The sequence below is a fragment of the Topomyia yanbarensis genome, chromosome 1 (assembly GCF_030247195.1).
Source record: "Topomyia yanbarensis strain Yona2022 chromosome 1, ASM3024719v1, whole genome shotgun sequence".
Lineage (NCBI taxonomy): Eukaryota > Metazoa > Arthropoda > Insecta > Diptera > Culicidae > Topomyia > Topomyia yanbarensis.
The window spans coordinates 199,531,260-199,545,927 of NC_080670.1; the positions used below are offsets into that span (position 1 = coordinate 199,531,260).

Here is a 14,668-nt window from a genome sequence, read left to right on the forward strand (position 1 = left end):
ATATTAATTTTAGTTGGATACATTCACTCACAAATTTGGTCAATCTAATCCCTTTAGGAACAATTCTTGCATAGTTATTATTATAGTTTTTTTGCAGCAGAGAAAATAATTCCTACCCTCTTCCACAGGGAGGCAAAATCCCCGTCCGCTGGACGGCCCCGGAGGCGATAGCGTTTAGGAAATTCACGTCCGCCTCGGACGTGTGGTCCTACGGCGTCGTGCTGTGGGAGGTAATGTCGTACGGTGAGCGACCGTACTGGAACTGGTCCAACCAGGATGTGATAAAGAGCATCGAGAAAGGCTACCGGCTGCCGGCCCCGATGGACTGCCCGGAAGCGCTGTACCAGCTGATGCTGGACTGCTGGCAGAAGCAGCGAACCCACCGGCCGACCTTCTCGAGCATCACGCAAACATTGGATAACCTGGCGAGACAGCCGCAGGTCCTGCTGACGACCCGGAACTCACCGGACAATCCGGTGGCACGGTTGGGTAACGATCTCAGCGATGAGATGCTGGCAGCCCAGCAGCGAAGTATGCTCGGTGGCATGGGAACAACCGAGCGGATACTGAACAATGGCGCTAGCAGCGGAAATGGTAGTGGTGTAGGTGGCGTCGTAGTTGGAAGTGTCGCGAGTGGTGTTGGCGGTGGCAGCGTAGGAATGAGTGCGCCAAGCATGGGTACGCTCAGCTCCACTGCCGGTGGTTTGAGCAATACGGGAACGATGACTGGTACGGGTCCCGGCAGCGGGGTCTTTATCAGTACCGAACTGTGGCTGGAGAGTATCAAGATGTCGAGGTACTCGCAGCACTTCAAAGAAGCTGGACTGGTGACCGCTCAGCAGGTGAGTTACTTTTGACGGATGACATTTACATTCATCCGACGGGGTTTTACTTTGACGACACCAACGAGTTAATCTGAGTCTATTCATATTCGGCTTAATATTAAAATTTAGGGTTAATTTGGTTGCCTTAGACTCAGATTACGGAACCCTAACACCCATCAAATGACCAAACCAATCACTCATCAACAACCAACAATAGAACCAAATCGTGGAGGCCAGCTCATACAACCGCTTTTTCTCTCGTTTCGATTTCTTCCCTATTTACCCAATGCCTCCCGTTCCGTGCCACACCTCTGTAGATATCACGGCTAACCGCTCAGCAGCTGTCCGACATGGGCATCACCCTGGTGGGGCACCAGAAAAAAATTCTACACCAAGCGCGACAGATAGATACCATAATTTAAAGTGTCAAACCACTGCAAAGCAAAGCAAAGTAAAACAAGCAAACAAACAACAACAACAACAACAACAGAGAGGGTGTGGGCGCGTGTGCATGGGTATGACTTGTTTTTCTTCCTTCTCCGCGACTTCGAAACCGACCCGCATGACGACGTGAACGAACCCCTTGAAGTTTGACACCCACCTTAATACACATCACAACAACAACAACAACAACAAGCAAGCAAGTACCAGGCAGCATTCAGAATGTGAGTGAGTACTACGGTCCCAGTTACACATAACAACGAATTGGATGTATTTTTCGTTCGGTTTTTGAACCGTTCAAGTGCGTGTGTGTGCGTGAACCTACGTTTTTTACCTACCTTACGATTAAGTTGATTCCACGTGAAAAAGTCTCAAACAAAACAAAGTGATGCCAGTGCCCGTTTCAGTGGCACGTATGTAACGGTTCTGTAAATGTTTATTCGAATAAGCTATAGTTTATTTTCTAATTATTCTGAGAGATTAGAAATGCATTTATACAATATAGGTTTTACGAGACAAAGGCAGAAAGAGATTCGTTATAACTTTTTTTTTCTTCTACACACTAATTTATTATCAGTAAACAGTAAAACAAAACACGGGCTAAGTTATCGCGTTACTTAAGAAGCACCCCCCAGAACATTAAATCAAAATCCTGTTTATATCCTTAGTTTCAAAAAAAATGTATAAAAGTAAACCCGAATCCAAGGAATAGGTAAACCGACAAAATATGTGATTTTTTATACAATAGCAATAGGTAGAGGAGAGAGCCTTCTTTTTATTTGTTTCAAACTACATACTAGAACTGAACAAAACTACTTCAAACAACTTACTGCTAGTAGTACAGAAAGAAACAAACTACAAACATACACACATTTTGAAACGAAACGAACTGATATTAACCTACAAAAAAGATACGTGATACGGGAAAAAACGATGAAACAAACAAGCATTACGAAGACAGTGAGAATCATTCATAAACAAGAACAGAAAGAATATCAATGAGAGAGAAAAAGAGAGATGAGAGTCTGCATAACGATGTGAATTTTTTTCTTTCTAGCAAGGAGAAGAGAATCTTTTTGTTTAAGTTTTTAGTTACTGCCCCTCCAGGTAGTAGTTCCCTTCCCTGTGTATAGCTTTTATTTTAATATTTAGTTACGCTGTTTATTTTGTTTAATTTAATCGAAAAACCGTAGACACGAGGAAGTAAGCTTTATTTTTGTGGAATAATGCAAACTTTATTTGTGTAGGAATAAACGCAAAAGTGAGATTAATCAGTTTTTTTGTTAGATTTTTATTTATTTCCCATTTAAATAGTAGTGAAAGAAAATGCCTTTAGTTTATTTTATTTAGTAGTATCCTGCTAGTTGGTTATGATTGACTGCACGTTGATCTTCTGAATGAATGGCAAAAAAAATCTTTTTGAGATGCCTGGCTACACTTCTTTTTTAACCACATCCGAATGTGAAGCGCCATTCCATACTGGTCTAACAAGAACTTTATTGTTCAATTAAAACCTTATATATCTTTGAACAGATTGCGGAGGATTATCAGAAATCTGAAAAATGGTTAGGTGATTATGTTAAACAGGCTAATGGCCGAAATTTTAACAGTCGGAAGTAACCAGTCGTACGAAGCAATCCACTGCGTGATCGACACGATCTGACTGGAAGAAAAAGTTCGAACTTGATTGGATATGTCCTAACTACAAGAAGGTACATAAATTCAACGATCCTCGATCTCTCGTACAAAGCACTCTGACGGGTTCGGTTTAGAAAACAGCGCCTGTTGACCTTAATCGTGTCTTGGCGAATATCAAAGCGGTTTCCGAGATGGACAATCGACGATGGACCTGATGATATCTAACATAAAGCTTGCGACTCAGTTTCATTCTATTATTAGAGACACTAACCAGGCTGCTAGCGTTTCAATACTTATGGTTCAATCCTAGTGGTCTAATTTGAAAAATATTTAAAATGTCTATGCGAAGAAGTCATGTTCAGCAAGAAGATAGAGTTGCTACCGGTGTTTCCGAAGCAGGAAGTATCCGAGTAACCAGTGGTTCCGGTGCGTTGAGCTGGTTTTCGGCACTGGCGTTCTTGTGGACAGGAAGTTCCAGGCTTTAGTCACACTTTATCTGAGTCGATTACAGCTTAGTGCATGAAGTGATCAAGTCTACATTCCAAAATTGACCTCATCAGCCAGTTTACTTCGTTAGGGCGGTAGCACAGAAGGCGTACTCTATAGGAAGATGAGCTAGAAGTAGCTTCATGAATCCTAGGAGGATAGCAAACAGGAGTAGCTATGCAACATCGGTGGAAAAACCAGTACATTTTGCAGTTAAGTGTCACCAATCTAAACAGTACGAAAGGATTGCAGCATTTCCACAAACGGGGACGTGAAGATCGATGGGTGGTATTTTGATTCCGGTGCTATATCAACCATTCAATTGCCATGGATCACAGTGTCGGAACAACGAACAAAACCCATTACTGCCTGTGAGCGCTTGACGAAGCAGACTTAATCGTGTCACGCACCAGGTGAAGCTGGCTCTGGCAATTTGCATCGATTTGTGGCATAGGTGGCTGCGGTCATTTGAACAAAGGCAGCTTGAAGAAACTTAAACAAACGACAGATGATCTCGATTTCAAGAATGAAGTTTTTTATACCCGGTGGAAAATGATTTGTGTGGTCCTGTAGAAATTTTGTCGTTTGGAGGCAGTCGATACTTGCTCACCTTTGTGCACGATACCAGCAAGAATGTTCTGAGATAAAGTCAAGTCTTGGAAGCATTTCAGAGGTTGAAGGCAAACGCTGAGGGGCTTTCGAGTAGCACGCAGAAGAACCTACGAATGAATAATGAAAAAGATTATATCAATTATCAATTTTCGTCGAGTTGTGGAGCGTAATGTGAGTAGGCCCGAACTCATATTCACACGTGTTGTGGAGCGAATGAACCGTACTCTGATGGAGAAAGCACGTTGCATGCTGAATGATGCAAAGCTTGAGAAAAAACTTGGGCCAATGTTGTCTTGTAGATTTCTGGTGAACCGATGTCCAATAAGGTCACTGGAGAACAAGACGCCAGAAGATGCGTGAACCGGAAATAAGCCAACTTAGAATATTAGAAAGTATTTGTATCCCAGTGTCAACGTGTATGTTTCTTAGGTGAAACGTAAGAAGTTCGATTCAAAGGCTCGAAAAGGCCGATTCGTCGATTACTTCGCTACAAGGGTACAGAATCTAGGATGCTGAGAAGGGTAAGTTCCAGATAAACCAAGATGTCGTAGTTTATGCAAAGAGTGCGGCAAATGGAATCTTTACGTGCGAGCACTCAGTTAAACCAGTGAATTTAATCGATCTACCTATATTTCGAAGAGCTGTTGGTATGTACCAAGTAACCTAGCTGGTTGATGGCGAGGAAGGATTATAATTTGAAGCTACTTTTAATCGGACAGATCGTCGTAGCTATAATGGAGTTGTGATTTCGCTAAAAATCAATAGACCAGCTGATGTGCTGCCAGGGTTAAGGCACAGAGGCTGCGGCGAGTGTGCTCGTTCAGGAAAGTATACCGATTATATAAGCTATGGAACATTCCCTGATGATATCGATTCCCCCTGCTGTATTCTGATTCATTCGAATGTGATGGGATGGACAAACAACGGATGGACGGTTCAACGCCGGTCGAACAGGAACCACTGTATTCAAACAATGAAACAAACAGATTTGTGACTGCTTGAAGATCTACCAGAGGGACGTAATACTATCTGGAACAAATGGTATGTAACAGCAAAGCAAGATCCAAATAGAACAATGCAATGATACAAAGTTCGTCTCGTTGCTAAAGGATGCTCAAAATAACCAGACGTGGATTATGATGAGATGGAATCAACCTTTTCTTATACAAAAAAAAACAAAATTTAAAAGAATTTGTTTATTTGACACGGATCATAGTGGTAGCTTAACGGAGCCGTGGACCTTTTATCTATTTACAATATGCAAAAAAGAAAAATTCAAACAAATATTATTCATCTGTAGGATCTCGTGCGCGCAACTTTTTATTGCGAGCGGAGACCTTCTTTCGCAGGGGCGAAACATTTGTCTGCTCGCAATCTGTGTCAGGGTTACCTTTCTTGTCGATGCTGTTTACAGTTGATATTGGGGTGCTGGATGCTTCTTTTGTGATTGTCATTGTCGGAACAGTTGCCACAAATTTGGTCACCGTTTTTGGTTCAGGTATTGGTATTGAAAATTCTGTATTAAGTTGGTTTGCCGTAAATGAGTTGGCAATCATTAGAGATGCATTCTCCTTTTCATCTTCGGTACAAAGTTGTCTGTAATGTGCTGTCTGATTACAGTACCTTGCCCCTCACGAGAGCATAGCGTAGTTTCTTTCAATTGTAGTTCCGTGAGTTGTTTTATAGTAAAGTATAGTAAAGTAGAAGGCAATAGGTCTTTCGACCACCCACATCCTCACTATCAAAACGCTGTTAGAAGTACACGGAAAGAAGTGGTGTAACGAATTCTACTTCTCCGTATTGCGACATGTACTTTGCAATTGGCTCAGGAGGAGTACGAGGAGATAGACATGTAGCTTTACATCTATATAGTGATTTTCTATACACACGGGAATCTTAATTCCAACGTTGTCACTTTCAACCACGTGTTTTAAGCAGGGTTACCATATTCACAGATTTTTCAGTAATGTCACAGATTTTTTTCACAATTTTTGATCACAAATTCTTTTTTACAGATGACAGATTTTTGGCATTTTGATAAAAAAATTCACAGATTTTTGCAAATATTGTGATTTTTCAAAGTTTTTTCGAAATTTATCACAGATTTTCACAGGTTTTGTTTCCTGTTTTAGTCATCACAGATGGTAAAAAGATTTTTTTTTTGGTCGAAACACAGATTTCAATGTGGCATCCCTGAAGTTGTTCTGCAAAACAAAACGCTCGGCTTTGGCTAAGATGATGATACCGAAGGTATGCGACTTCCGCAAAAACTCGGTCGTATTGAACAAAATTTAAAAACCGACCGCTACGTTGGGTCGAAGTAGAGCTTTTTCGTCAACTTTACTCATGATGACAAGAATAATCCAATGTTTCCTTTGCTCTCGAGGAAATGCACACTAGATCAAGAGGCCTGTTGTTTATATTTTTACCATTTTTTGTTAACGACCTATTGAGTCAATTTGTCAGGATGTGATGTTACGGCATTTAATTAGCAAGCGACTGGAATGTGAAGTATATTTTTCAATATTAAGAGCCATAGTACTCAAGTGAGAGCAAGGAATTGAAGGGAGAAAGTTCAGAAAAGCGTGGAAAAGGTCATATGAGCAAGCTTAGAGTTTACCGGCGACTTAACCCTTTGTCTGCTACCGTAGGAGTCAGGATCTTTTGGCATTAAAAATGCGAATCACCTGAGTCTACGACATGTCCGGACAAGCGTAAAGTAACTTGTTACTTCATGCTGTCGGTTCCGCCGGTTGCCGGTAAACTCTAAGCTTGCTCATATGACCCTTTCCACACTTTTCTAAACTTTCTCCCTTCAACTCCTTGCTCTCCCTTCAGTACTATGGTTCTTAATATTGAAAAATATACTTCACCTTCTAGTCCCTTGTTAATTAAATTCCGTAACAACAGTAACCTGTTGTTTACTTGGCTCGATTGTAGTCCTGGCTGCGGCAAAAGTAGAGAATAGACTGTGGTCAGCCCTTTTGAAAGTTTTCAAAATAAATCTTCAAGATGACAGGCGAATCACGTTGAAAAAAAGAAATTTCATGTGTAGAATTCATCAAACGAACAGTTTTCACATGTAGTGTTTTCTATACTCTCAAAATGGTTTTCGCGGGCTCTACTACCAGCCATCTTGAAATAAAAGAAGTTGCTTGCTAAAATGTGAGATGCTGTTTCAAAATAAGTGACACATTAAACATGGTTTTTCCGATCCGAACAATTAACTCGTTAAGATCGACATTTTGAATGCATCATTACATTCTGAACTCTCACACGGTATTGAGGGCTTCAAAACTTAAGAAATTATGTTTCTCGTCTATATGGAATATACGAATTACAAAATCCGACACCGGTGAGTCTATAGAATAATTCATGTCGCAAAACGGAGAAGTTTGAAGAAACTTTCTCTACGGAATCCCTAACAATGAGCTTGTGGTGACGATATTAGTAGAAATACCTATTCCTTTCTACCTGACTATAAAATTCAAAACACACATGGAGTTAAATTACGCAAACCATGCTATGCACATATCGGAAACAGATTGCTACTTACCAGTTTTGTAATTAGACGGGACACCATGGAAATTCTTGCGTGGAAGCTGCTAAGTGTGGTGTATCAGAAAAGGCCAAGTTTGAATAAACCCCACATTATCGATGTGTTGAGATATTGAGAGAAACCGAGAGAGATCGTTCGTGTAAGATGATTATAATAAATACCGCTTACAGCGGACTCGAAGTCGGAATGTTTCTGACATCCTAACTGTGCGTTTATTGATTTGTAGTTGATGACGGGTGCAGTATAGTCTTTACACTAAGGAAAATGTAGCTACCTATCTATCGATTTCAGACTACAATCTTCAACAGCTAAGTCACTGATGGTTGCCACAACACTAGCCGTTGTTCAGGCAGCAACGAATACCCAAACATCAAAGATTGTACCTAGTTTCTCCAAACCGACAAGCAGCACCACCAGTACACGACTGTTATCCATGCGACTAATTAAAAAGTAAAATCATCCAACCGTGAGCCCTTATAGATCAACAGCACTGACAGTAAGGACGAGTACGACAGTTTGATAAAACGTGGACTATCCGACTTTCTAACAGCAGGTGGCGATCCTGCAAATGAATCCTTTTCGCGATAGCCGAAGACACGAAACAACAAATCACGTGCATAAGATTGTAAGTAGCGGTTTGCCCACTACTCGGGTTCTGATTGCCCGCCGAACCCTTCTTTTCAGGGCGGCCTAGATGCCTCTACAGAATTTCAGATTTTCGTAACAAATAAAAAAAATAAACAAATAAATTACTGTTACCGTGTATTCTTCCTCAACACTTCACTGGTCGTTTCTTACGGTCCGCTGCTGCTGACGATGGCGGGAAGGCGGACGGTTGCTTCCAACCGGCCGGGACTACAATGGCCGCGTTCTCCTGTGGCCGTTGGCTGCTCCGGCAGCGGGCCTTAACAATTAGCCAGGGAGGTGAGCTTAGCTCCTTTGTCGGAACCTCCCTAGCGACGGTGGTGACGAATCATCGGATTTTTTTCTCCCCGCAAAGAATTCCGGAAGACACCGCAGTGTTCTTCCCACGGGGAGCCGTTGTCCACCCTGCTTCGCCCTCCTTGGCCCTATTGGCTGAGAAGGAGAGCAAGGCTCGTTCGGCTTATCCTTCCCAGCGAGGGCGGAATGGTGCGTCCGGATCCTTTGCGGTTAGCGGGGGAAGCGAAAACTCCTTTATAATTAGCTTCCCCCGACGGCGATCCAGCACCACACACAATATGAATGTCCAAACCACGGGTCGGCACTTTCTGACGGATATCTTCCGTCACACACACGCACTTCACACAATTGCTGTTGTGGCTGTTTAGCTGTCCCGGAACGGTTTATCGAGGACGTCTTGCATATACCGTGGTCTGTCTTTTCACGATGGCCGTCTTCCGCACTCGACCATAGCAAACCGCCAACTGCCTTGTCGCATAGCTGTCAACGATGAGCAGCATAACCAGTGAACACGTATTTTCGCAAGAGGAGAACGGTAGCCTACCTAAGCCCTATGTTATTAATACACAAACATAAAACAAAATTTTCTACATCTATCTGTATGCACAAAACCGTTTACAAACGTGAAACTATACAAAAATTTACAAACTAAATGTGAACGGTATCGAACAGCGGTGAGCACGTAAACAATACACTCTACGGAGTGTAAAGGCAAAAAAGGGTATATTTCCACCCAGTGCTAAATTGTTACCCTTGACGTTGGTTACAAGCAGGGTGGCCAGATAGAATTCCTTAATATCGGTAGGGTCACTAAAAGTTTATCGGTAGGCCGGTTTGTTGTCCCAAAAACGTAGTGTTGACATAGAATTGTAAAATACTGAAAACACAGATCTCAGACCAAATCCAACCCAAAAAATGAATGTTGAGTAGGATGTGTCCAAAATCAATAAAAATCGGTAGTTTTCGGTAGGGATAACAAAATATCGGTAGTTTTCCCTTGGTCGTCTGTGAATCGGTAGGAAAGACCAAAATCGGTAGGACCACCGATAAATGGGTAGATCTGGCCACCCTGGTTACAAGATCCAAACAGCAGACAATTTTTCGTTGCGATTGACATGCAATATGAGCTAAACAATCCACGATGAGTCAAATCTATTCATTTTAAACAAAACCGTACCTACCTACTACAAAATGAGTGGAAGTAGGAGAGACAAGAAAGAATGATGTAGTAGTACACATACGATCACTATCATTTTGAACAATCCAACAAGCTTTACTTATTTTTAAGTAAAATTTCTTCTGAATGTAATTAGTTATCCTCCAGGGAGAGATGAGCGAACAGAAATGCAGACAAAATGACAACCTTCAAATTCATTGTTAAAATCTAGCAGTGCTCCCAAAAATGGTAGATTGGCTCGGCTGATTCAAAAATTTGACAACTTCGCTGGCTAAAGATGGCGTCTCTGCAATAACTAATTGTAATGTGTGGGTCGTTCCTTTCGCGAACAGACATACCCTTCCGATAGCCGTTATTTTTGTTGAGCATATTCGTTTGATGGTGGACAGAATCGACGGATTCGTTCACCATAGAACCAAACGGAAAATTAAAAAAAAATCAGCTGACCAGACACGTCTCATGGAATGCCTAATATTGATGATATATCATAAACCAACGCGAAATTGGCATCTTTTAGACAGTAAATCCAAACCAGGTATCAGCCAGTTGCTTTAGGCGTTCACACATGCTGTTTGAACTGTTTGGAGACCATAGTCATGCCGTCTGATTATTCTCGGCGATTTCACAAAAGACATCGATGTTATTGATGTTGACCGGAGAGTAGCGGTAGAAGGTAGAACTTTTATTTGGTATTTTGAGGGGGCTGCCGTGAATGAGACTAATAACACAGACTAACAGACATAACACTATGAGGGAATTCCCTCAAAAAACATCCATCCGGCAATTTTCCCAGAACACTAGCTCCACCTTTTATTCACAGTCCCAAACACTCATTTACTGGTTGGTTACCCCTCAGGTTTAGGAACAATTTTTCACTAGTGGTCTATCCCCCATATGCTTGTTCATATGTCAGTGGCGCCATAATTTTAAATGTGGCCACAGTCCCAACTACAAATATATTTAAAATGACCGTTAAAGCGGGCGAAGTTTTGTTTTTGAGTGTTATGTCTGTTAGTCTGTGCTAATAATATCTGCTGTTAGGATTCAATTTTTTTCTTTAGGGTCCATCCATAAATGACGACAGGAGGTGCTACGTAGCTTTTTTGAAGGGGAATAGGGGTTGACCGGATGTCACGAGAATCTTACCCGTTTCCTCTAACTAACATCGTTTTTGATTTTTTTAATTTTTTACGGGGAAAACGAGGGGGGCGAGGGTTACGGTCAAGCTACGTAATTACCAGGGAGGGTATATAGAAGTTTGTGACGAAATGCTACGATGGGGGAGGGGGGTGTTAAAAATCACTCAAAAAATGCTACGTCATTTATGGATCATCCCTTATGCTATCTGAAATAATATCCTACCGGACAAGACCAACTGACACACTCTTACATGCGACAAACGTATAACAAATTGTTTCAGGAAGAAATGAAAAATTTTGACATGAAGCAGGACAAGTTGAAAGCAGTGACAACTTTGATGAAATTTTAATTAGAGAACAATAATTTTCTTCGTCCATAGAAATATCCATATCATTATCCAGAAGAATTGTTAGTAGGATAATAACGGCAAAAACCAAGCAAAAATTAACCAAGCGAAAAAAATAACTCGTTGTTTACAACTGGCTTTAGAAGCTTGAACCAAATTCACGTTCATTTTCGAACTTATTTTCATTGTTTTTATAGCTAGACAAGCTATTGAATCAATTCGGGAAGTATAAATTAAAAAAAAAACAATAGAATCAATTAACGACAGTAAGCGATTATTAAAGAATAATGAAAAGACGAGTAATTAATGTTAAAAACTATCCTAAACCGGATTTTTCAACCCAATATTAAAGTTTCGTTCAATAAGGTAAATTTAGATAAACCACTTTGCAGGTGTTTTCAGTTAACGACACTGAATCTCTAAATAAAGATCAAAGACTCACCGTCTCAATCGTTTGTTTACTATGCATCTGTCAGTGTCATTTCAATCGAGTGCGCGAGACCTGTCAAAAGCATTAAATAACACCCCCTAAGAAACTTTGTTGGTTGCAAAATCGTCCCATGAAGGACGTCCGTAGGACCAACGTTGGACGACGTCCAAATAACCGTTCAACAGACGTCCATCGTTGGATCCCTGTTGAACGATTTTGAAACAATTTTGTGGGCTTCTCAGTGGGCAGGAAAATCTCAACGGAGGGCATTGACAGATCGATTCAGCGTCGTTCGACAAACAATAATGAGTGCAACTGAACGGTAAAACCTAAAACCATCCGATTTTTGGTTAAGAGTACCTAGACTTTGGGTTGGATTTTTGTTGAAGGTACAATATGTCTGTGAGAGAGAGAAAAAGTGGATTAGAATCACGCATTTTTCCGATCCTTCCTTCAACGATTTTTAATTTTATTTTCTAGCTTGTTGTTAATCGCACCGAGTCCAAATTTTAACCAGTTTGAATCTTTACGTTTGTCAAATGGGTGAAATCAAGGCCTTCTTATATTTTTTTTGGAGACCCACGACCAAACTTGTTTGTACACACAGTATCAGCTAGAATATGCATCTTCATACTCAACTTCGAAAAAAGGCGTTCAATTCGATTTGGATCGAATTAGAAAATAATCAAACGCGTATTTTCATTTTTTTCGGATGCAAAAAACGGGAAAGAAAGAACACACGTAATACGCCAATATTTGATAAGACTGTAATTTATAGCAATACATGAGTAAACACTAGTGAAAAGCAAAGCAGACAACATGAACTCTTTAGACAAAAAACACACAAGCAAAACAAAAAAGAACAATCCATGGAAAAGAAGGTTTTCGACTTATTGTGAGACTCAAAAAGCAAAAGGTGAATGAAAAAGTAGCAAAACAAAACAGAAACTTTTTATATTATCTAGTTAAATCGAAACAAAAAAAAACAAATAAAATATAATAATTAGATTTTCTCATTATCTGTAATATATTAGAACCGCATGAAAAGTGTCCATCCATTTCCGCTTGGTTGAAGCAAATGCAAAACTTGTTTCGCCGCGCTATTCAACGAACCCTTTCAATTCCATTTGCCCCTCCCCAAAAAAATCCGAGTCGGTGTTATAGATAGAAGTTTATATATATTTGTAAGCTTTGTACCATCAGAAAGAAACAAAACATTACAAAACAAAAAAAAAACATCACAGCCGTGGTATGTTAAGCCATAAAAAGTGCAACACTGGGCTAAAATAAACTAAACAAAACCAACAAATTCGTTCTAAGTGTGTAAGTTGTTACTGATATTAGATCTAATGAAAAAAAAACCAAATGAACAAATCAAACAATGAACGTGTCTAAATAGTAATGCTCTTTCGAGTTTTCCTTCCCCTTCCTCCCCAACAAAAGAAAAAGACGCGGTTAGTAGTCGTGTGAAAGCTGCCCAAAACACTGTGTAAATAAGCGAGACAAACAAATGAAACACAATCACTCCCTGCAATCCATTCTGCAGCGTTGGAGGAGAAAGATAACAGCAATTTTACTGTAGGAAACCTGACAAACAGGAGAACATTATACGTAGCTACAAAGTTTATCTTTTTTTCGGGATGGAGAAAACAAATTGTAGAGTAAAAAAAACAAAAACAAACAAACGAACAATTCAGAAAAAAATGAAACAAATTATTTAATCCGCTTAATCGTAACATAGAAATTGCATTTTTATTAACATAAATATGTATTTGCGTAAGCCTTGGAGCAGAGCGAAGCTAGAGCTTAGTAACTTTTTTTTGCAGCAGCAACGCGTACATTTCGGGACATTTTAGTTATTGATCCGAATGAAGAAAGAAAAAAGAACCTCCGAGTACATTTAAATTTACTGTTACATTATTAAATCTCCAACCATCTATTTGGTCGTGTTTTACGTTTTACCCTTAGGTTTCATAGCCTATAGGAAATATCGAATTGTAAGGAGAACTGCTACGCCGCTCTACGTATAGCTGAGTCTTTAAATTAATTCTTAGCATTTCCAAATTTCAGAGCAATTTTCATTTAATTTTCTACGAAAACGAAAACAGATCCGTTTTTGACACTATATAGTTCTTACACTTGACAATGGTTTCTGCCACAGGGGTCAGCATCTTTGACAGTTAACTCAGCAATAGGAAAGAGGTCAATGTGGCTGAATTTAAGATGCTGCCCTGTCAAGTCAATTCAATTTCATTAACAAATGTCTATTTTATTTTACTTTAAAAAATACGGTTAACCGTCAACTCCTTCGAAGAAAACCAAAAAAAAAGTATGTCGCGTAATAACCACCGACTGTTTTCTGGTATGAGATTCCCTATCTCCAAAATACAACTAAACGCAGAGCAACAGTACTGTTCCCGTAGAAATTATCCTGTGTACAAAGTTGAAAGCTTCAGTTTGTATGTATTTGAAAACAGTTTTATCCGGAAGCAGGTCGTCGTACGGTTTGTTTTTATTCGGGTATCCACTCGCACATTAGCGGAAAATAGACACAACTCAAACTGTCAGAATTGAGCAAAACTAACATGAACAAACAAAGAAAAAAACAAACACACAGCAAACTACAATAGCGCTACAAGCGAACAATGATAAGACTTCTTTTTAGCAACAAAGATAGAGAGAGTAAGAAAACAAAACAAAAAACCACAACAACAACAGCAACAACAACACAAGAATCGAAATAGCTATGATCAGGTCAATAAACCAATGACTAAACACCAGCGAAACTATTATTATTACGGAATATAAAAAAACAAAACTACTATAGGCAAAGCAACAAATTCGCAGCAAACATAGACACACACATACTCGTGGAAAACGGTTGATTAGCAGGAGCAACCGTCGGACACACCCAACTAAACGTGACCGCCGGTAGGTGGTGCTAACTGGTTTTTTGTTACAGGCTAGGTTTTTTTTCTTTTTGCGATTTTTTCGGTTACTTATTACTATAAATAATACACTTAGCTTCAGAAGGAATAACAAAAAAACAGACACACACACGGAACGAATGGGA

General features: G+C 40.0%; 1 protein-coding gene across 14 annotated transcripts in view; it reads left to right on the forward strand.

Annotated features, from left to right (window-relative positions):
- Positions 1-14,413, forward strand: part of LOC131687438 (ephrin type-B receptor 1) — a 177,821-nt gene extending 163,408 nt beyond the window's left edge. For all 14 annotated transcript variants that reach the window (XM_058971525.1, XM_058971520.1, XM_058971557.1 and 11 more), the window contains 2 exons: positions 129-842; positions 1,142-14,413. In XM_058971525.1, the coding sequence (XP_058827508.1) occupies positions 129-842; positions 1,142-1,246 (819 nt within the window). In that variant the 3' untranslated portion in view covers positions 1,247-14,413. The remainder of the gene's footprint in view (positions 1-128; positions 843-1,141) is intronic.
- The last annotated feature ends 255 nt before the right edge of the window (positions 14,414-14,668 follow it).